Below are 21,335 nucleotides of genomic sequence, written 5' to 3' on the forward strand. Positions count from 1 at the left end.
CCCGAAAGTACAGGGACGAGTTCCTGGAGCAGCACCACGCCAAGCCCGCCAGCAGTGAGTCGTGCTGCCTTGCCGCTCATTCCTCGCTTGCACCGGCTGCCGTGCCCCGTGCCCGCTCTCCATCTGTCCGGCCATGTGGCCACGGCATCCCTTCCTGTCACGCCTCGCCACTCCATGCCTCCACTTCCGTCCCGACATCCCGCCAACCTCACATCCGCCCTCCCTCCCTCCCAACACCTGCAGCGTCCTTGTACAACATCACGGCAGCAATACACGAAGGCGACATGCCGGACCGTGCGACCGCGACGCATGCGGCGGTCATGCAATTGTGGATCGCGGCTGCCGGCAGCCTGCGAGCAGATACCGCCATAGAGCTCATTTATGACTATGGCATGGACGCGGGCACCGTCCTCAAGACGGACCAGGAGTTCGCGCGCTCGGTGCTGACGGCCGCGCAGCAGGCGCGAGCGTCGGGCGCCCTCCTGACCACAACCACGCCAGCCAAGCGAGCCGCAAGCAGCCCCGCCGAGCCAGATTCAAGTGCCTCCCCCCGCACGTGACTGTATACCATCACGTGCGCTCCCACCGGCAGAGTGTATGTCGGCCAGTCACAGGACCCTCAACGCCGCTTCCAAGCTCATGCCCGCAACCCACCCAGCCGGATGAAGGAGGACGCCAGCCGCTACCAACCCTTCCATGACCACTTCTCGCTCACGCGCCTCATGTCCACCGCCAATCCTGCACTGGCCCAACGGATGGAGGCCTTCTACATCGCGCAGTTCAAGGCTCGGGGGCCAGGCGGCTACCATGTGCTGTGTGGGCCGCCTTCCGCCAGCCCGGCCTTCTACGCGATGAGGCGGCAACGCGCAGGCAGCGCACACACGCCCACCGCCATCACGGTCCAAGACAATGACGATGACGCCCCAGACACGCTCGCCTAGCCCTCACAGCACCTACACGCCTCACGCTTGACGGAGTGGGTCCCGCGTATTCAGCGCGAGGCTTCCCGACCTTGACCAGTGCTGTTTCATTAGGGCACGATCGCCCTTGGGCCGTCATTCACGGTGCATACTTGTCCGACCTTAACTCGTGTGTGAACGGAAGCTGCTGCCCTTACGGACGGCAGCGCGTGGGATGGTCTATTGCTTGAGGTTTGAGGATAGGGGGGGGCTCCTTGCGCTCCATCGCATGTCCGCTCTTCGAGTGCTCGGGGGGAACTTGGCAGCGTGTAAAACACCCATCATGTTCACTGTTCTGGCGTGGCCATCCACGGGCCACATCGATCTTCACTCTAACACTTCTCCTTTATTCCTCCTTCTTAGCACGGAAACCACGTCACGTGTCCTGTGCGCGCGCTGTTGCTGTGCTGCTGTTCTTGGTCTTCTGGTTGTGGTTCCTGTGCTTCTAGCAAACTCGCGCCAGTGCTGTTTCATTTGGGCACGATCGCCCTTAGGCCTTCGTTCACGGTGCATACATGTCCGACCTTAGCCCGTGTGTGAACGGCAGCTGCTGCCCTTACGGACGGCAGCGCTTGGTATGGACTATTGCGTGAGGTTTGAGGGATAGCGGGGGGGCCCGTTGCGCTGCTTTGTATGTCCGCTCTTCGAGTGCTCGGAAGCAAATTGGCAGCGTGCAAAGCACCCATCATGTTGCCTGTCGTGGCATGGACATCCGCGCGCAACAAGGATCGCCACTCTAGGACTACTCCTTTGTTCCTCCTTCATTGCACAGACACGACGCGACGTGTCCTGTGCGCGCGCTGTTGCTGTGCTGCTGTTCTTCTTCTTCTGGTTGTGGTTCCTGTGCTTCTAGCAAACTTGCGCCCGCAACGACATCTTGCAATGTACTTGCAGTTTGCCGTGCGCCAAACGCCATGTAAGCCTCGTATGCAAGCCTCACAATCCATTCTCCTGCTGCACTCGCCTCGCCAGCCTGGCCCCATTCCGTTCCTAGCACATGTCCTTGCACACCTTACTATCATCCAACTTACAGCCTTTGGAAACGCGGGCAGCTGCTTCACAAGGACCCCCCTCGTTTGGCAATAAGATATTGCGGGTACGGCGGTCACCGCAACCGCTGTGGCTCTTCCTATCAGCCTTCCAGTTCAAGGCCTAACAAGGGCCATAGACGAAATCCTGGGCATAATGTCTTGTACAGCTTTATGATTATTGTAACACGGACTGGCAGAGTGCGCAATACCTTGGACACATCGTAACACGCCGTACAACAGGTCCACAACGAAGAACGCATAACAGCGGGCCTAGACCGTGAATCTACCAATCACCGTAAGCTAAGTCAATGGCCGATACCTGCTTCCACATGCCCTAGCAAGACCCTAAAACACAGACTCGTCAATCGTCGCTGCAATGCGTGTGCCTCACATTCCACGACAGCACTGCACACCACAGCACGAGGCCACAGGTTACATGCATGCCGTGCGTCAGAACAAAGGCATACCCTCTCCATGCCTGGCTGTGACCATAACCATAGCAAAACTTGTCGGGCCCCGGCACGTGTCCCACAATGCCCGTTTCCCCCCACTCTTTTCGCCACATGCTTCGATTTCTCGAAGCGAGGTATAACTGTGTGTGGAAATAGGCAGGGGTTATTGCGAAGGTGCGTGGGAGCAGGGCGCATGCATGCATGCATGCATGCATGTGCCGGACCACGGTACAGCAAAGGGGACGTCAAGCTTCTACTTGGGTCGCACAGCCGCATTGGTTCCTTTAGCTGCCGTTGTTTTGACTATCACCAAGAGGTGTGTCCCGCTGCTGGGACAGTGTCCTCTAGTTTTCTCCCCCCACGCCCACCGTCAGCATCTTACATATTGTCCTCTCTATCCTACTCTATCCTTGGAGTACCCATCTATGTAGTTCATCGATTGTCTGTTCTTCGTCCTGGGATTGCCACAACGCAGCGGTCCTTGGTTTTGTCGCTGCTGGCCTTGAGTAGTCGCCTCGTGTGGATCTTCAGCATTTCTCGGGGCCTTTAGGTCCTGGGCGGGGTGCTCTTTAGCGCCGCAACACAGGTAACTGTCATCACTATCGGCCACTAGTGCAACTTTTACAATGGGGGGGTTGGTGTTGGGAAGGAATCTCGCAGCCGGGTTGTTTGCTACCGAGTTGTGCTTGCGGTTGGCGGCTTAGCTACTGTAACGCAACACGGTAGGAGTGAGCAATGAATTCGCATGGTGACTGGCCGATGTTTTACCTAAAGTGCGAAAAAAGCTTTGCCGTGGTCCGAGAAGGTGACCGCAGATGCTGTGTAGCCGAAATGGCCACTCAGTACTGCAGCGACCCTTGGGTCACAATGCGGTAAATAAACATATCTGTCAATTTGAATTCCTTAGGTAGATTCATTAAAGTGGGTTATCTTCCGCGCTCCGCGCTTGTGCACACAGTGTCAAGTAACAGATGGACACATGCATACCTACATACCTACATGCATACACGGAGACCAGAGCTGCATGATGGAATGACGGAATGGGCGGTCAGATTGGGCGCTGGGATTAGGACAGTCCGAAGCGTAAAACACCTAGGTGCCACGCTGGCGGAAGTTTGGTAGCATGGGCTGCGGTTTGTTGCCGTCCTTACTCCTAAATAAACAACCCTGTATTATCCGAGCTTTGCCTTGCCTTCCGATTTGGATGAATCGCCCATGTTCATTCGCATCCGTTGCACGACGTTCTACGACACCTCAAGCCTCCTGTCCCTGCCGTCATCCTTGCGTGTGTGTCTGTGTGTGTGTGTCTGTGTGTGTCTGTGTGTGTGTCTGTGTGTGTCTGTGTGTGTCTGTGTGTGTGTCTGTGTGTGTGTCTGTGTGTGTGTGTCTGTGTGTGTGTCTGTGTGTGTGTCTGTGTGTGTCTGTGTGTGTCTGTGTGTGTCTGTGTGTGTCTGTGTGTGTCTGTGTGTGTCTGTGTGTGTCTGTGTGTGTCTGTGTGTGTTTGTGTGTGTCTGTGTGTGTCTGTGTGTGTCTGTGTGTGTCTGTGTGTGTCTGTGTGTGTCTGTGTGTGTCTGTGTGTGTCTGTGTGTGTCTGTGTGTGTCTGTGTGTGTCTGTGTGTGTGTCTGTGTGTGTGTCTGTGTGTGTCTGTGTGTGTGTCTGTGTGTGTGTCTGTGTGTGTGTCTGTGTGTGTCTGTGTGTGTGTCTGTGTGTGTGTCTGTGTGTGTGTGTCTGTGTGTGTCTGTGTGTGTGTCTGTGTGTGTGTGTCTCTGTGTGTGTCTGTGTGTGTGTCTGTGTGTGTCTGTGTGTGTGTCTGTGTGTGTGTGTCCTGTTACACGTCGACCCGGGCCTGACGCTGGAGCCACAGTCCCCTCCTGCTCGACCGAGGGCGCGCAACCCTGTGTCTCAACATCGTGTAATCGATGATGAAAGAGCGCACGATGGCAACAAGGCCCTCTCACAACCAACCTCAGCACGCGCTGTGGCGCAGTTCCGCCCAGGCAGCCTGCACCATTTGCCTGGGTCCTTGCATCACCGGACGGTCTTTCCCTTGAGGGGCAGCCTTGTCGGTGCCTTGAGCCCAGAAGCAGAACCCTACTAACGTGGCTGCCATCGCTGCGACCCTGAGAACACGTTTCGGCAGACCCAGGCCACGCAAAGGTCGCTGGCCGTAACCGGCCTCACTCTAACTGAGGCTGGTCAGGCAAACCTCTCTAGGAGGTTAGTTCACCCCGGGGGCCCCTATACGCGGCAGGCGGGCGGGGCAAGGTGTCAAGGCGGTGGCAATCTCGCCATGCAAAGGATGTAGCCTCAATCCTCTCGGGAATCAGAAATATCCTACCCGATGTCTGTTTGGTCCATCGCATTAAGATATATAAGCGCATCGCCAACGCGTCCTTGCATTCAGATGTAACCGTTAGGCTGGCTGGTCCTGGTCCGTGGGTCCGCCAATCTTTTTCCCTCCCCAGTAACGTATATAAAATCCATCGAGGAAGCTATCCCTATTTTACTTGTTCGATTACACTGTTGCAATTCAGATTGGGCTGTCAATCAACAACATTGAATGGCCAGGGCCACCACGGACATCGCGCAACCTCACAAATGAAAAGTTTTAAGTTGATTCACGCATCATCTAAATGACATTGAATCCGGCGGGTGCCAACAGGTAACCGTGAATGCGGGCTGTCCGCTTGTCGCACCGACCGGCAACGGTATACCCGCCGAGAACGGTGAATGCCAAAGTTAGTTGATTCTTGTCTGACTTCTGGTCCTGGCCCCAAATGATAGCAACCTTACTTTAATTACGCGCAACTACTATGTTGTCATGACACTTCGCCATCGCTACGCAGCGTGGCGCCATTTTCTGGTTTTAAGACAAGGCTAGACTGAACTGCTTTGACTCCATAATCTTAAGCTTTATTGCTTGGAAACGGAACGGAAGCTTACTTTGCTTGCCTGTCGGGAACTCCCGCCGAAGCAAATCAAAAACGCAGCAACCTTTTCAGTGGCCGCTCAACCCGCCAAAGGGTCATTGGTTTAAAACTTTACCAGAGGCCTTCGGCCGTGCTCCTTGATGGCTGCGGCGCCAGCATGGCAGCGAGACGTCGCGGCAGAGGTTACGCGCGGCGGCGCTGCGCCGCAGGAATCATTAAGCGTACCAACGCGGAAATTTCAGGACGTTGACCAGCTTTCAAAAACGTTTGGTCATGTCGCGGAGGTTTCCAAGGAGTTCAGGCGTGACGCAGAGCTACACGATCTCCTGGCATCGACCAGCAAGGAAGACACGTATCAGCAGCATTTCCAAGGGGTAAGACTTGCAGCTGCCTTGGGTCTCAGACTTGCCTCGTCATCATCCTGTTCGTGCTGGCTCCTGTGGGGATGGTGCAAACTGCAGGGGACCGGGGGCTAGACTCACCCTTTGGGAAGACGATGACAGCCACTTGCCACGTGCTTCTCCCGGATAATTGTTTCATCTTACGCCCTAAAGCCTCCATCGCGCTATCTATCCTTTCTTAACCCCTGTTCAACCCACGTACGCGGCACTGGCCACGGTCAACGGACCCGGTCATCACCGCTGTGCCCTCCAGTGGCCCTCGCTGCTTCGTCCCTTGTCCCCGGCGGTCCTGGAGCTACCCACCATGGTTCAGGACAAGTACCACAGCTGCCAAGCTATGTGTTTCTGCGGCCTCTTTCCCCAAATCCGGCGGGCCTGGGCTTCGATAGACGACTCCCTCTTTCTATGGCGGTATGACCGAAGGTATGATTGACAGCGCCAGAGGTTAAGCAGTGCGTCGTGGTGTTGCGAGTATTGGAGGGAAAATGGGGAATGACGCGAAATGTTGACGTGTACAGGGGATGGATAGCGGTCACGAACGCACGGAGAGGAGGGGCGTCTGCTGGCGTGAGTGCTGGCTGAGTCGTGTAGTGCACATGACGCACATCGAGTGGGGGTCTGGCGCTATCCAAAGCAATGGTCCTTGGGCCGGTGCTACTATGCTTACTGCCCCAAGCTTTCATAGCCGTCGAACTATAACGGGCACATGCGGTCACAGCGGGTTGGCAGAGGATGTCTCGTTGCTCGCGGATTGCTTAATCGCACAGCGGACTCTCCCTGTTTGCGGTACATTTTGTGGTACATGAACATGAAGCATCGGCTTGCAAGGGTTGCAGGCAGTTCTTTTATGGACCATAGCCCGCGTACGGACCTTTTAGCCTTCCAGGTTGTGTCTTCTTGGTGTGGGTGTAAAGTTATCGGTGCCAAGTATAATGCTTCCCCACACTTGCCGCTGAACTTTTGCATTTCACAGTTCCGATGTGCCGTTGGAATACTCTGGCGAGGATCAAGCTATCACTTGCGTCGGCCTGGCCGTTCCGCGGCCCGGTGTCTTCCTGCCGGCTATCCGGTACATTATCGTACTGTGTACGACGGCGGAGATTGTACTGCTGGGAGTCTGTCCCAGCCGCCGCGGCGGCGGCGGAGGCGCAGCGGAGGATGCGGAGGACGTGCCTGAGGATATCCTGCTCCAACCGCTTCCTTTGTACAGCATCCCAACCGACAACGTCGTGATCACGTGCTGCACGGCAGGGCCCTGCGGCCGTATCTTCCTTGGCGGCGCCGATGGCCATGTGTACGAGCTATCGTACCATGCCGCGGACACGTGGCGGCACAAGCGCATTTCCAAAGTGAGTTCCAAAGGCTGTCGCTCAGTGGGTGTTGCGTTGCCTCTCCTGCCTGCCAAGGGGACCACACGATACGTGCGTGGTGGAATTTGTTTGCAACATGTTTTGCGTGGACGCTGTTGGAGATAAACAACCTAATATTTGAATCTGACGCCGAGGGGATCTTCACGGAGGCCAGACCTGAGCCTTACATCTGGAGCTTTAGAGGCACCGAGAACAAGGCCATTGCTTGCCGCCCGCCAACTACGAGAAATGCAGGATTGATGGTGTTGTTCTTTTGACCTCTGCGCGTCTCAGGTCAGTTGCTGGAAAGGCAAGTCGCTGCCCCCGGCCGACTTCTTTTTCCCGTGACATCGGGCTTTCTTACGCCAGAAGCCCAATCCTTAAAACACCTGTCGCCCAATCCCGCTATTACGCAATCCCGCTACTCGCTCGTTCCTGTCCGTGGCCAGGTCCGCCTGACGTCGGGTCTTCAGCAATACCTGCCCTCCTTCGTGCCCTCCTTGCTGGGCCTTGGCGCCCCGCCGCCCATCGAGCGCCTTGCGGTGGACAAGGAGCGGCACATACTGTACGCCCTGAATGTTGCCTCGGGGATCCAGGTACACAGGCAGGCGGGCTGCCGACTTTAGGGAATTATCTTTGAGGATCATGTCAGTCAAAAGAGAATGGATTCAAATTAGCAATGCGGTCATGAAGTGTAACATAAGGGGTTTTTTGATATGGACATGGCGACTGGTGTGCGAGCGGGGGTATCATGCAAATGTTCTGTAGAAGATGAGCACACGGTGGACGGATGGATGCGGTCGTGTAGCCTGTTGAGCCGGCGCAGGCTATATGATTTTTAGCGTTCCCCCATGTTTTCTTCAGCTTTTGGGTGGGTAGTGTCTGGGAGTGGAATGTACATGAGGGCTGGCACACACATCGAGAACGGCCTTAGTTCGTCGTCCAAGGCCATTGCTATCTGTGGTGCGCGCGTCATGAGTGGCCGCATCTGCATCATGCGGCGTGTGGTTTGTAAGCCATGCAACATGCGATCCAGTACCTGTACCGGTTTCTATGCTCGCAGGTCTTCGATCTGGGCACCTACGGCAACGAGCCGGCGCGCCGTGTGGCGGAAGTGTCGAACGTGTATGCCGCGGCGGCGGGTGCCCCTGGCGGCCGCGAGCTCTTCCGAGGCGCGTCCGCGGACCGCAAAGCCGCAGCCGTCAAGTACATTGCGCCGCTCGGTGCGTCAGTCCCTACCTTGCATATTCTTGCTTTTAGTCTAATACATGCTCACGCCTGACGTCCCCCACCTCAAAAAGACAAGGGGGACTGCACGGGTCTGCAACCCTTGCGGCCGTCCTGGCTAGGCCAGTCCGTTCACGACTGCTGCCTCGAGGTGTCTGCACGTCTCAACCTTTGATCTTTGAGTACACAGTGCCACTACTCGATTACTTTTGGCACTTTCGTTTAGTCCGAATTCCCCCTTCTTCCTCCTGTCAACATACGCACCTTTGTCTGCATTTGATTCCTTGTTGTTTTTGCACATGCTCATGTGCCCTTTCCCCCCATCCCCACCCTCCCCCCGGCCGTGTCACGTTTTGCCGCAGCTACCAGCGAGTCTTCCAAGCTGCACTTGATGGCGGTCACGGCTGATGGCCGCCGCATCTATTTCACAACGCACCACCCCTCCTCGTACGGATCCTTCAACGCGTATGGTGGTGGTAGTGGCGGCGGCGGCGGCAGCGGCGGCGGTCGCGCGGGCTCCGCCAGTGCAGAGCGGGCTCTTGCGGCTGAGGCAGCCGGCATCGCTGGCGCCGTCGCGGCAGCCGCTGCTGCCGGCACGGGCACAGCAGCCGCCAGCAGCGAGCCACCGTTTCCCCGCCGACCGGAGACGCTGGCGGCGGTGTTTGCCCGGGCGGCGCTGCCCCACTCGGGGGTAGCCCGGGGCGCGGCCACGGATCTTTCACGGTGGGGGTCTTTACGTTTTTATATGTTACTGCCTCCTGACAGTATGTCTACCGCCCAAGCGGTTGCCATGGAGAGGGCGGAGCAATGGTGTTCTTGGGTGAATGGCTATTGTGTGCGTATTGTAAAAAAAGATGGTTTTGCTTATCCAATTGTTGATGGAATACCTACACTCCTTGCCTCAGAAGCACGAAAAGTGCACGAAAACTAACCGTTTTATGATAGGACCTCCGGGAATCAGATCAATTCCTAGGTCTTTATATGATAAATGGAATACCCTTTCATTGAACCCGTGTTCCGCCAGATGCTCATTTGTGTTGTGATGGGCCAGGCTGTGCAGGAGAGCCGCGGTACACGGTGAAGTACCTGCTTTGCTGGCCGCGGGAAGACTAACTGCCCTGCTGGTTTGATCTTCCCTCTGTTGGTTGATGCCATTGACCCCTGGTCTACCCTGTTGGCCTTCTTGGAGTGCTGCGTGGCAGGACGGAAACCGTTAAGAGCCTGTACTCCGATTTGGCACCCACCCTTGTATGTGTGTGTGTGTGTGGTTATGCCTGTGCCATGTTGCTCCGCGCAGCTCGGCTGCGCTTGAGATCGTGGCGGCCCATTACTCGGCGGGCTGCCTGCTGCTCTCAGAATCCGCTGGGGGTGCGGGAGGCGGTGGCGGTGGTGGCGGCCAGGGAGTCGGCAATGGTGGCACAACTAAGCTTCTGGCTGCGTCGCGCAACACTACCGTGCCTCCGGCCACGCTCAATACCCACACCGGCAGCGGTTACGGCGCTTATGGTTATGGCAGCTATGGCGGCTACGTTGTTGGCGGGTTGCGCGAGAGCGTTACAGAGCTGGACAATTTCGTGCCGGGTGAGCCAAGTGGTCCCAAGTGACCTGTCAGAGCCAGCGGTTGTGTTTTCCCTCATTCCTTACCATACCTTTGCCCTTTCCTAAACCTGATCACGTGTCTGTGTTTTTTCCTCTGATGCTTGTCTGCCACGTGATGGACAAGCATCTATTGACTGCTTGCAGCGAGCCAGCCTCTGGGTCGCCCAGCTCCAGCACAAATTGCGACGCACTTTGTTCTCACACGGTCCTGTCCTGTTGTGTTGTGAAGTCCGTCCGTAGCCTGAAGAATGGCACAAGGAGATGCAAGAAAAAACATAAGATTTGCCGCTTCGTTTTTTGACCTGGAGGAAAGCAAAGACGCTTGCCGTACCTGGAACCTTCCTTCCCTGCGGCTAGTGCGTTGTAAATCGTGAAGTACTTTTTACACAGCATTTCTCTCGCGCTGGTTGAGTTGAAGCTTTGGGTGTTTGGGCTCAGTGTTTGGCCTTAGCCATCCCAAAACCTCGTCCATGCGGTTCATACAGGGGAGACCTGCGCAGTGGAGGCGGCGCCCTGCCGGCCGGTGCTGGGACCTGACGCGCTGTCTGCACGTGCCGGCCCCAGCAGCGACGAGCTGGTCTCGGCGGTTTGGTGGCCGCCGCCGCGGTTCGCGCTGATTGGCACTGCGGGCGTGGTGGAGCTGGAGAAACGCCGACCCGTTGAGTTGCTCATGGTAAGCTGAGGACAGCCTCCGCATGGGTGGGGGGGATCATTCGGTGAGCAGCCTTCGACCACCTGATTTCGCACTAGGGCGATGAATGATGAATCACTTTGGATGTTCGCAAGGCGTGCTGCGTGCTGTGCCTGAGTCCTTCGTCCGTTGCTTTACTAGACGCAATACACACGCGACCTCATCACACACCGGGCTTTTTGGGCGCCGTGGCGCCGTCCAGCTGCCTAATCGCTGTTGTCGTTGTGGATCCCGTCGCGCCGCCTCGACCTCCTCGAGCTGATGCCCATCGACCCGAGCTTCTGCACGGGCGCCAGCTCCTCACCTTTGCCTGTTTTGTTTGGCAATTCATAACGCGAAAGCCACCATTCCGGTTCCCGCTGCGTCCCGTCGGTGTGCACAGCAAATCCTGGAGCGCAATTCCCAGGAGCAGCTCCGTTCCTTCTTCCAGGTGAGCGCCTTACCCGCCGGCTGCGTCAGAGGGTAAATGTGCAACTGAGGCGCTCGTGCCAGTAATGCGGGACGGGAAATCGACCGGATTCGAGGAGTGCCCGCGCTGCCTTTCTGAAGGGAAGCTGGTGTTGCAGTAACCTCGTTGATTTGTAGTAGTGTAAAGTCACTCGTGTGCCATCCTCGCCGGTCGCTGCTTGCGGCTCAAATTATGTAAACCCGCGCTGCAGCCACCCCGCTGTCCTCCGCAGTGAGGGCTTTCTGCGCCGGCACCGCGACCTGCTTGCTGTTGCTAGCTGGCTGAACCCTAAAGCCTCGCACATTGTTTTTGGTTTTTGTTCACCAAGGAAAGTCCCCACACGTGCACCACTAAGGAACCCCTTACCCTTTGCTTGGCAAGCTTGCGACCTGCGGCCTCAATATCCATCCATGGCAAGGCTTCTAGACATGCCTTCCTGACGCAAGAGCGTGATGCAATAAATCACATTGAAAAACCCTCCGACCCTCATAAAACCGCTTGACGCAGGCGTACGGCCCTGTGGAGGCGGCGGCCATGTGCTATCTAATCGCCACGTCGGGCCCACCAGGCGCGCTAGGGCCGGGATTCGGTGGCCTTGGCGGCGGTCGGGGACCGTCGGCGCTGGGGCCGGGTCGCGCCATCGGGTGCTCTCCGAGCTCCTCGCCGCTAGGCGGCGGCGGGGTCAGCGCACTGGCGGCACGGTCGGCAGCGGCGGCGCTGGATAATCCGCTGCTGGTGGGGGAGGCCCGCATGCCTGAGGACGCGGCCCCGGCGGACGGAGGTGAGGGTGCATGGAACAAAAGATGTGGCCTCTTCCCCCGTCTTCTGGCCTGGGATCCTTCATTATAAATACCCTCACCGCCCGCTCCGCGTTACCCTTTGAAATACATGCCTGGAAAGTGTTTCCCTACTCTTTAGCATTCTTGCCTTCTCTCCTCATGCAGCGTTTCGTTCCTGCTGTTGCCCGCCCGTTTTTACGCCACGTCATCTTGATTATCCAGCTTACCCTCAGGGCGGTGCTAACGTTGGAAGCATGGGGGGCGGAGGCAACGGCATGTACATGGGTCGTGCCGTTGATCCCAACCCTGGACCTTCCTGGAGCGCGGGCCATCGCGGGCTTTGTCTGTACGTCAATCGCCTGCTGGCGCCCGTGTACGATAAGAAGATAGCCATGGCGCTAGGCGGCAAGGGGCCGGCGACCGGGAACGGCTCTACCAACGGCGCCGCCGCGGGGCGGGTCCTCACGTGCCGCTTTAGTAACCAGACTCTGGAGGTGAGGTATTTTTTTGCAGACCGTGATGTTGTGGTGTTCTCGAATGATGTAGACACATAGGGGGCTAATCCCGTGATGTGACGTTGCACGGCACTGTGTATTACACGCACCTAACAGAGGTATCAGGACAGAGATTGTAGGGACCTGTAACTTGTAACGACCTGTAACGAACGACGCTAACGGAAACATGCGGAGCGCCCCTCACGTGCGTGTAGGCTCTGGAGGAGCGCCTTCAGGGCCTGGCCGCCTTCCTGGAGGCCTCCATCGCAAAGCGTCAGCAAAAGGGCTACGCTGCCAGGACAGCCGCCGCCGTTACATCGGCAGCGCCGTACGGCGCCGGCGGCGCCGCCGGCGGTGGCGCCGGAGGTGCCCAGCCGATGATGTTTGGCGGGACAGTGCCAGGTGTTGGAGGCATGGCCGTTGGCGGCAGCGGTGCCTTTGGGTACGGCGCGGGCACAGGAGCCGACGACCCTACGGTGCTGATCCACAAGCGGCGGCGGCTGGAGCATGCGGCACAGCAGGAGGACGAAATGGCGCAGCGCATCAGGTGTGGGGGAGTCCTTCAATCCTTGTTTTATTCCATTACTAGGTAGAGATGCGCGCTCCGGGGTTCCAGCCGCATGAGCCCTGCCGGCGTGCTCTGTATCCCTCTGCGAGTCGTCGCGATAATACCAGACTGTACGTGGCAGTCGTCAGTCTCCTGCCTGCCTGGCTGCATTACGTGTGACCTTCGCTTCTGTTGCTGGTTTCGGTTGCGTTCGCTGCCCGCGCCTAGGGGCCTGGTTCTCCGTGTGGCTGAGGCGTGCTCGCTGCTGCGGCTGCTTTCCGCGCACAACCTGGGGCGCCTGGCGCTTCGGCAGCTGGGCAGCGGCGCGGTGGATATGGCCAAGCTGGCCAACATGGTGGGTGGGTGCAGGTGAAGCAGTCTTGGACTCTTGAGTCCCAAACACTGGAATTTGAAACAGAGAATGTTTGGAGGCCTGGGGGATTGGGGGAGTTCTCCTTAAACCCTAAAACCCTAAAACCCTAAGTTCTCCTTCAGTTCAGAGGACTGGTGGATGCTCCGAGGCGCAAATGGCCGAGGATAGCGCAACTTTTCACTCATGGTCCCCAGCTTGTATGTGGTCATGCGGTATATTGATGTGGGTTTTAGGGTTTTAAAACCCTAAAACCTCCCCTCACAATGGCAGAGCAACGCGCGATTTCGTTTTCCTAACCTAAAGCTTGGTGGTGGCTTCCATTACAATCGCAGACTCTGCGCAGCTTAGCCCAGGACGCGGAGGGCGAGGCCATGGCGGCGCGCCTCATCAGCGGCTTGGTGAACGAGCAGCTGGAGGTTGGGATGGCGGGCACGGGGGCAGCCGCGGCGGCGGGCTCAGCGGTGCTGGTGGCAGCGTCGGGGGTGGGGCTGGCAGCCAGCGGCGCCGCCGGTGCCGAGGCGGTGGCGGCGGCGCTGCAGGCGGCGGCGCCGTCGTACTTCCGCCAGGAGGACCGGACATATTACCAGGTGACAAGGCGCTGTGATGTGGGCAGCCGCAGGGAGCCTAAGACGATGAACTCCTTTCCTCCGCAACCTGCTATGTGCACCGCGTCCCGGCACCGCGTTCCTCCTCACAGCTCAATTCAGTAAAGCGTGACGCTCGTCTGCGTGCTCTCGCTGAGTGTAATAGTCGCAGGGAAGCCTAGCTTCCTCCGCGTCTCGGCGCTCACTCCATGGATGCGCGCTAATGCCGCAGCGGTAACGACACGTCACACGTGATCACGCCGCGGTCGACACTGCCTTTGCGACTTACGCATCATCATCATAAACCTCGTCTATCCCTTTGCTTGTAAAATACATTCCTGCCCAGGCGAGTGCGCTGCTCAAGGCGGCCGAGGCGGCGCCGCCGGGCCCCGAGCGGGAGGCCACAGTCAAGCAGGTGGGTAAGCGGTTGGGCCCTCGTCAAGCAGACAAGATCATGGATGTGAACGTGCTAGCAGACCTTCGTGTGCCTGCCAACACAAGGCGCTTGCTTTCAATTTAAAAAAAAAGTATTTTAGTGGGTGTCCCTATGCGCGAGAGGAAGGCTCTTGGTCGCTCCTTCTAGCACAAATACATGGTTTTAGTCTCCATTGCGGCCTCTCTTACCCCGGTTGTTAGACCTTGTCTGATGTCTTGTCTTGGTCCAACTGCAGGCGGTCTCCATGCTGGTGCGTGTGCCTTTGGTCGTTTCCCTGGAGATGCTCACCAGTCAGCTGGCTAACCTCAAGTACTACGAGGTGGGTATGGCGGTTGGAAGTTGGCGGTTGGACTAATGGACCTGGGAATTTTGAATGTGCCATGGAGCGGGATAGCTCTCCTGTGCGTGAGATGCTAGGTGAAAGCAGAGGGGGAGAGCTAAAACACCAAGCCCTCTGGGAAGTGTGGGTGGGTGGGACTACTTGCTCGCTCTGTCATGCAGCTGCGGTTCATCTTTCCGCAACCGCGGGTGGTGCTGCAGCTCCGCGGTATTGTGTTTCCTGCTCAGCTGCTCTTCATCTTTCCTCAGTAGCTGCCTTATGTTACTGTTGTGGGTATGAGGGTCTTTGTTGTGGCTGTTTTGATTACTGTCCCTGCTGGGCTGCTGTCAGCTGCTGCACACCTGTTACTTTTATCCTGGGTGTTTCTGTTCTTCGCGGTTCTTATACCTGCTCGTCTTGCGGTACGGCTTGTGCTGCCGCCGCCGCCGCCGCCGCCGCTGGTACTTGTAGGGCATCGTGACGGTGGCGCTTGCTGCGGCTGCGGCCCGGGACCCCGAAGGTTTGGCAATGCGGCCCGAGCTTGGGCCGGCCTGCGAGGTGGCTCGGCAGCGGCGGCGGGAGGCGTATGGCCACGTGCTGGGGGCCCTGCGGGCCCTCATTGTAGTCGACGGTGGGGGCGGCGGCGGAGGCGGCGCGGCGGCGCTGAGCGCTGCGGAGCGTACGGCCTTCAAGTCGGCGTTGCTCAAGGTGCGCGACCTTGTTGCCGTGCAGCATAGGAGGAGGAACCTGAGGGCAGGTGGGAGGGAGGTTTTCCTCCACCTATGACTTGAGATACTCAGCACTTTGACCCCTATAAGCTGAGCTCTGAAACCAAATTACTACAGGGGGAACTTGTGCTACCGCCTAACCCCCCAACTTTCACGGCCACATGCTCCATGGCGGACCTCACTTGTCGGCACAATCCACCCTTGCTTCGAATCACTTAACCTCATACCTACACCTCATATCTACACCTCATATCTACATTTTCTATATCAACCTACCATCTATGGCACCTACCATCTATCTCGCCTCGCTTAGCCTCCCCACACCTTTGTGGTGCATCTTGCGCACCCGCACTTTCTCCAGACCGCCCTGGCTTCCACGGACGTCTTCTTCTTGGACGAGCTGTATGGCTTCCTGATCGGCACGTGCGGTGCAGCGGACGAGCTGCTGTCCCGTGATGCACCGGGGCTAGAGAGCTACCTGGCCCGGTGAGTGGTTTGGTGGTTTGAGTTGCAATTACTGGGTGGTTGATCTGGGCGAGAGCACCTGATCGTCCCGCCCGCGTTTAGGAGACACGCCTGGTTTGATCTCAGCCGCCACATGGGGATGTGAGAAGCCAACTGTATTTCTAGACAGACTAGGGTTGGGGACACGGCTCCGAATTCGTTTGTAGCCCTTGTTCTCTCACATGGGTTTGTTCGTGCGGTCCTCAACCATGCGGCGGTTGCAGGGAGGGTGGCCTGGTGCCGCCCGGCAGCGGCATGGAGCCGGCCGCCGCGGCGGCTGCCACCGCCACAGCGGCCGCCGCGGCGCTCAGCGGCGGTGTGCCTATCGGGCCCCTGACGGGGGCGCAGGTGGCGCTTCTGGAGCTGCTGTGCCGCATGCTCGTGGGGAAGGGCAGGTGGGTCTGTTGTGTTCGCGATTGCTGCTGCATGCATTGCACGTGCGTGCGCGAGACGTTTTCTGGGGCGAGGGGGAGGCGGCCGGCTCATGCGACGCCTGATGCGACTCCTGTTGCCGCCACCACAAGCACCGGCCGCCACACGCGCCAAAAGAGGGGTGCTCATTACACGGTAGGGGCGTTCGTAATGTCAGTGCGCGCAATGCTACATTGTAGGTGAGTACGTTATCCAGCGTGCACGACCTCTGCCGCCACCACATCTGCCGCCACCACATCTGCCGCTATCACATCTGCCGCCACCACATCTGCCGCTATCACATCTGCCGCTATCACATCTGCCGCTATCACATCTGCCGCCACCACATCTGCCGCTATCACATCTGCCGCCACCACATCTGCCGCCACCACATCTGCCGCCACCACATCTGCCGCCACCACATCTGCCGCTATCACATCTGCCGCCACCACATCTGCCGCTATCACATCTGCCGCTATCACATCTGCCGCCACCACATCTGTCTGCTTCCCCTCCCAGGTTCCTGGACGCCGCACTAGTCCATGGCGCGCTGGGCTGCCGGAGGGCTGGTCCCGGAGCGGATCTTGCCGTGCCGTTGAGGTCCCGAGTTGCCGCGCTGCAGGTCGGTGCTTTCCCAGAAAGGGATTCCCATCAAGCCTGCAGGGTGTAGAGCGCAGCTGCGCTTGGTTCGCGTGCGCCGTGAGGGGTGCGGAGTGACCCCGCCCCCTTCCCCTCTCACTTCTCCGTCCCCGGGCGCCTATGTGAGCCACTGACTGACTGGCTGCGTGACTGAGGCTCCTTGACGGCCCGTATATACAGTTGGCCAGAGAGCACTCACACGACATGCCGAACAAAGAGGCACGTGTGCGCTTCCATTCCCCTACTTTCTTTTCCTTATTTTCTCTTCCCGGTATTATCTTATCATGTTATTATGCGACCATGCGATCTCTGGACCCCTCTCGACCCTTTCCCCCCCTCTCTCACTCACTCACACAGTCTGCGGTATTGCATGCTCGCTCCGCGGGTGACTCGGCGCTGGTGGCCCGACTGGACAGCGACGCCAAGGTGGTGGGATTTCAGGTGAGGGTGTGGGGGAGGGGGGGTTGGCGTATGAGGCCAGTTATAGAAGGCGGAAGTGTCAGCCGGCAAATTGCGGGAGACAAGTATCGTTTACGAAAGGAGAAAGACCGTTCGACCATTTCCTCATTGAGAGCGTGGGGACAAATCAAGGACAGAGGGAGGTAAGGACTGGCTCGGCTGCGGCGCCTTGGAGGAAGCGACCCGGCTTGGTGATCTGCCTTGGGTGACAGTAAGGTGTTGGGCTCTGTCTGACGTGGCGGGTTGCGGGGGGGCTGCAGTGCGAGCGCAGTTGTGAGGTGGTCCCTGTAGCAACCCGCATGACTCCAACGGTGACTTATGCTTAGGGTTTTTGCGAGGGCCTTTGGCCGCGCGCATGTGGCCCCTCTCTTTGCATGATAAGTCGCCTTTCCCTACCTCCTTTGCCTACCTCCTTTGCCTGCCCCATTCCCGCTTGCCCCCTGAACCAGGCTGCCATCGCGGAGCGCTTTCAGGTGAGGGTGATGTGTGTATGGCGTGCCTATGCGGCAGAAAGCACAGGCGGGAAAGGTACCGGGAATATTACTCGTCAAGAGCGTATTTGTGCTACTGCGGGCCCAGCCCAGCTCCCTAGCTGTCCCTCCCAGCCCCCTAAAGCTGCCTCTTCTTGACTAATCTTCCCACGCCCCTTTCCCATCTGCCGCGGCGAAGACCCGCCGCATCCGATTGTCTACCGGGGCGGCCCAGCGCGCTGGTGGCGGCGCAGCCGCGGCGGCGGCAGCCGGTGGTCAAGGCTCTGTTGACGGTGCCGGCGGAGGCGGTGCTGCTGCTGACCCGGCGGCGGCGCTGGCTGAGGTGGATAGGGCCCTTTCGGAGCTCTCCGGCTCGCCCCTGGAGTTGTCCGTGCTGTACAATGCCTACGCACAGCCGTTCGGCATGTGGGACATCTGCCTGCAAATGATTCGTTTTGCGGGTGGAGGCGGCAGCGGTGGCGCGGCGGAGCCGTCCGCTGTCGTGCGGACGCTTTGGGACCACGAGCTTCTGCGGGTGCGTAGGGCCTTTCCGCAGGCGCGGATACCCCTCGTTCGGTGCTTCGTAGCTGTATCTGTGCCGCGTGTTGTCAGCTAATCGGCATGCTATCAGCTGTAGATATTGGAATAGGCAAATGGAGATTTCTGAAAACATTTGCGCGTGCTGTATTCTATTGCCATGAGCGGCCTCTAAAACTGGGTGGCATAATGGAAAATATCTTCAGACCGGCTTAGATTTCGCACTTTCGCTTCACTTTTTCTTCGCGCCTGCTCGTATGATGCCGCGCCTCAACTCTTGATTGGATGCATGGACGGGACAGGCGTATGACCAGCGCCCCGAAGCCGGGCCTGCCGGGCGCCTCGCGGACGCATGCGACGCCGTGGCGACCCTCGGGCCCCCCCTGTACCCGGACGAGCTGACGTTGCCGCTTGTACACGTGGCATGGCGGCTAGAGAGCCTCGCGGCGGGTCTGTGGCCGGCGCCGTTGGCAGCAGAAGGCGGGGCTGCTGCCGCAGCAGCAGCGGCGGCACAGGACTCAGCGGCCGAGCGTGCTAGCGAGGTCATTGTGCCAGCGCTGATGGTAAGTAAGTAGAGGCGGCTGTGCTGACGCAGCGGTTGTGTCAATGGGCCTGTCGATCCGTCACGTTAAAAGTCCGTGAAGCCACCTCCTGGATGGCGCGAGATCAACCCTTTGCGTGTTTTTAATCTTGCCTGAGCTGCATAATCCCCCACGCCATCCGCGACGGCGGTTCCTACGGCTTGGCTCTCATTTGCAGTCCGCCGCGGGGGGCAGCGCCACTGCTGTACGGCGTGTGTACGAAGCCCTGTTGTCCCGCGGGCGGGGCGGTCTGCTTGCGGTGGGAGGTGGCAGCGCTATGGAGGCTCAGCTGAGCAGCGTGCGAGTGCGGGTGCAGTTGCTGAGGTGAGGGAGAGGTTACCCCAGTTCGAATGCGGTGTGGTGGGGGCCCGAGGCCTTGTGCCCGAGAGTTTGTGAGGCATACGGCTGCTGAGCGGCCATGGGGGGCCATGATTTTGGGACACGCGAGGGATGGTGGGTCTTACCTTCCGGCCCTTTTCTAATCCAAATCCTAAACCCTAGATCACCAAGGGCATGTGCGTCCGCGGCACTCACCTTAACACACCGCAACATTCCAGTGCATGTGAACACGCGCGCACGTTGTTATAACGCGCTCGCTTTCCAAGCTGTGTTTAAAATCTGGATTTGATGTGGCTTTCTGGGCAGGTCGGCGGCGGCTGCGTGTTCGGCAGCGCTTTCGGATTTGCTGTCCACGGCGTCTGTGGGCATGGTGGTGCCGCACGGAGGCGCGGCAGGACCGGCTGCGATGCTGCCGGGTGCCCCTGCCGCGGCAGTGGGCATGGCGCGGGAGGCTGGAGCGCTTGCGGACGCAGCAGACCGGTATGCGTGGTTTGCAATGTGATGGGATAGGATGGTAGAAGAGATTCTTTGGGGCCCTTAGTTGTGGCGGTGTGGTTGGCGGCCTCGGACGATATGTCGAGCAAGGGAGGAGCGGGGCCTGGGAAGGAGAGTAGCCTAGGCACCGCGTGCCGTGCGGTGCGGAGATTAGGGGGAAGGGGGACCAGAGGCCGGGCAGGGAAGAGAAGGGCTGGGAACGAAAAGAGTGCACGCGTGTGAATCAGCCGTGGCTAGCCTTGTGACCAGCCGTGTTTACGCCCGCTCCGTTGAACCGTAGCCCAACCACCCACTCGTAAGCTGCTGCACCACTACGACACCACGTGGCCATGACATGATGGCCCCGTTGCAGCCTGGGTTGCGACCCGGCGGGGCACTTGCCTCAGTTTGCTGCATCCTTGTTTCCAAACAAGCATGCCTTGGGGTGCGTACATGCCTTGGGGTTTTATCTCCATCGCCAACGCCGTCAAGCACGACAAGACGCCGTTGAAGGAAATCCCCGCCTCGTCTGACACTGACGCTGACCCCGGTGTTTCTCTTTCTCTCTCTCTCTTTCTTCCTCTCTCCCCCCCACATCCACCCAGGTTCGCGCTGGAAGCCCACAGACTGGGCGTTCCCGAGTGCGGGGATGTCGCCCGGCGCTTGGATGCGGTGCGAGTGCAAGCTGAGGCACTGCGGTAATGATGGTGATGATGAGGAGGAGGAGGAAGAGGAGGAGGAGGAGGAAATAGGCATTGGCCCCGCCCGCCGTCGCATACGGCGTGGTGCGCGATGTGACTTCATGAAAGGATGACATGACCCCGACCCGACCGACCAGATCAGACCAGGACGGAGGCCAACGCGAGCGAACCCAAGCACATTCGCCGAGACTGGGGAGGGGGTGTGGCGGAGGGGGCGTGTCCGAGGTTTGGGTTGCCCTGCTCGTTCGCAGATAGCCGAGGAAAGTGGGAAAAGGGGCGGGTTACCTGGAAGCTGTGAAACGGATTGGGATGGGAAGAACGTCAGGTGGCTCACGCGCCGATGGCTTTGCTGGCCAACTGCCAACATGGCTCATTGGCGGTCCATCATTCGTTCGTACAGGTTTCCCCACGCCCCAACGTGGCTTCTCCTGTGTTGTCCGACGTGGCGTTCTCTGGAGGGCACCTCGTGACGCGCGTGAAGTATAGGACGAGATGCCGTCCGGGTGTTGCAGGTGAAGCAAGGACCAGGGCGGGGGAAATGGAGGGTTCAAAAAAAAAACAGTGCCCGCCATTTGCGCGCTCTGTCTCTCGCACTTTGACTAGGACTTGTCTTTTGACGGTGGAGACACCATTTGCGTTATGATGCGGGCGGTTAGCGAAGGAGAGGATTTAAGGTCTTTCGCTGTCGTGGTGGGGCGCAGTTGGTTACTGCACTACAGAATGTTTTGCTGACGTCTTCCGTGACTTGCCTCGGACTTGATACATGTCACACCTGCTATACATTTCTTGACTTTTGATTCAATTTACTTCATCAGATCGGACACGATGGGCTGGGTGGGGTTCTTGGTGGGACAGCCTGCAGCACCGTTGCT

The 21,335-nt window shown here is 58.6% G+C and overlaps 2 protein-coding genes across 2 annotated transcripts in view; both read left to right on the plus strand.

Annotated features, from left to right (window-relative positions):
• Positions 1-1,890, plus strand: part of VOLCADRAFT_106710 (uncharacterized protein) — a gene marked incomplete at its 5' end in the record, with an annotated part of 3,606 nt that extends 1,716 nt beyond the window's left edge. Inside the window, 2 exons of the mRNA XM_002955140.1 lie at positions 244-556; positions 593-1,890. Coding sequence (XP_002955186.1) covers positions 244-556; positions 593-941 — 662 coding nt within the window. The 3' untranslated portion in view covers positions 942-1,890. The remainder of the gene's footprint in view (positions 1-243; positions 557-592) is intronic.
• Positions 1,891-5,513: 3,623 nt separating this feature from the next.
• On the plus strand, positions 5,514-20,464 carry VOLCADRAFT_118991 (uncharacterized protein; the record flags this gene model as incomplete). Its single annotated transcript, XM_002955141.1, has 28 exons — positions 5,514-5,747; positions 6,028-6,197; positions 6,748-6,843; positions 6,901-7,123; positions 7,573-7,719; positions 8,187-8,346; positions 8,713-9,073; positions 9,648-9,931; positions 10,435-10,622; positions 11,023-11,070; positions 11,596-11,869; positions 12,033-12,361; positions 12,577-12,727; positions 12,764-12,908; positions 13,137-13,263; positions 13,614-13,868; positions 14,212-14,280; positions 14,537-14,620; positions 15,092-15,328; positions 15,710-15,834; positions 16,077-16,247; positions 16,783-16,885; positions 17,260-17,343; positions 17,811-17,834; positions 18,031-18,366; positions 18,671-18,931; positions 19,128-19,273; positions 20,368-20,464. 28 exons carry the CDS (start codon positions 5,514-5,516, stop codon positions 20,462-20,464), a joined length of 4,929 nt encoding a protein of 1,642 aa, XP_002955187.1.
• Between the last annotated feature and the right edge of the window lie 871 nt (positions 20,465-21,335).

This window comes from Volvox carteri (assembly GCF_000143455.1).
Source record: "Volvox carteri f. nagariensis unplaced genomic scaffold VOLCAscaffold_49, whole genome shotgun sequence".
In the NCBI taxonomy this organism is placed as follows: domain Eukaryota; kingdom Viridiplantae; phylum Chlorophyta; class Chlorophyceae; order Chlamydomonadales; family Volvocaceae; genus Volvox; species Volvox carteri.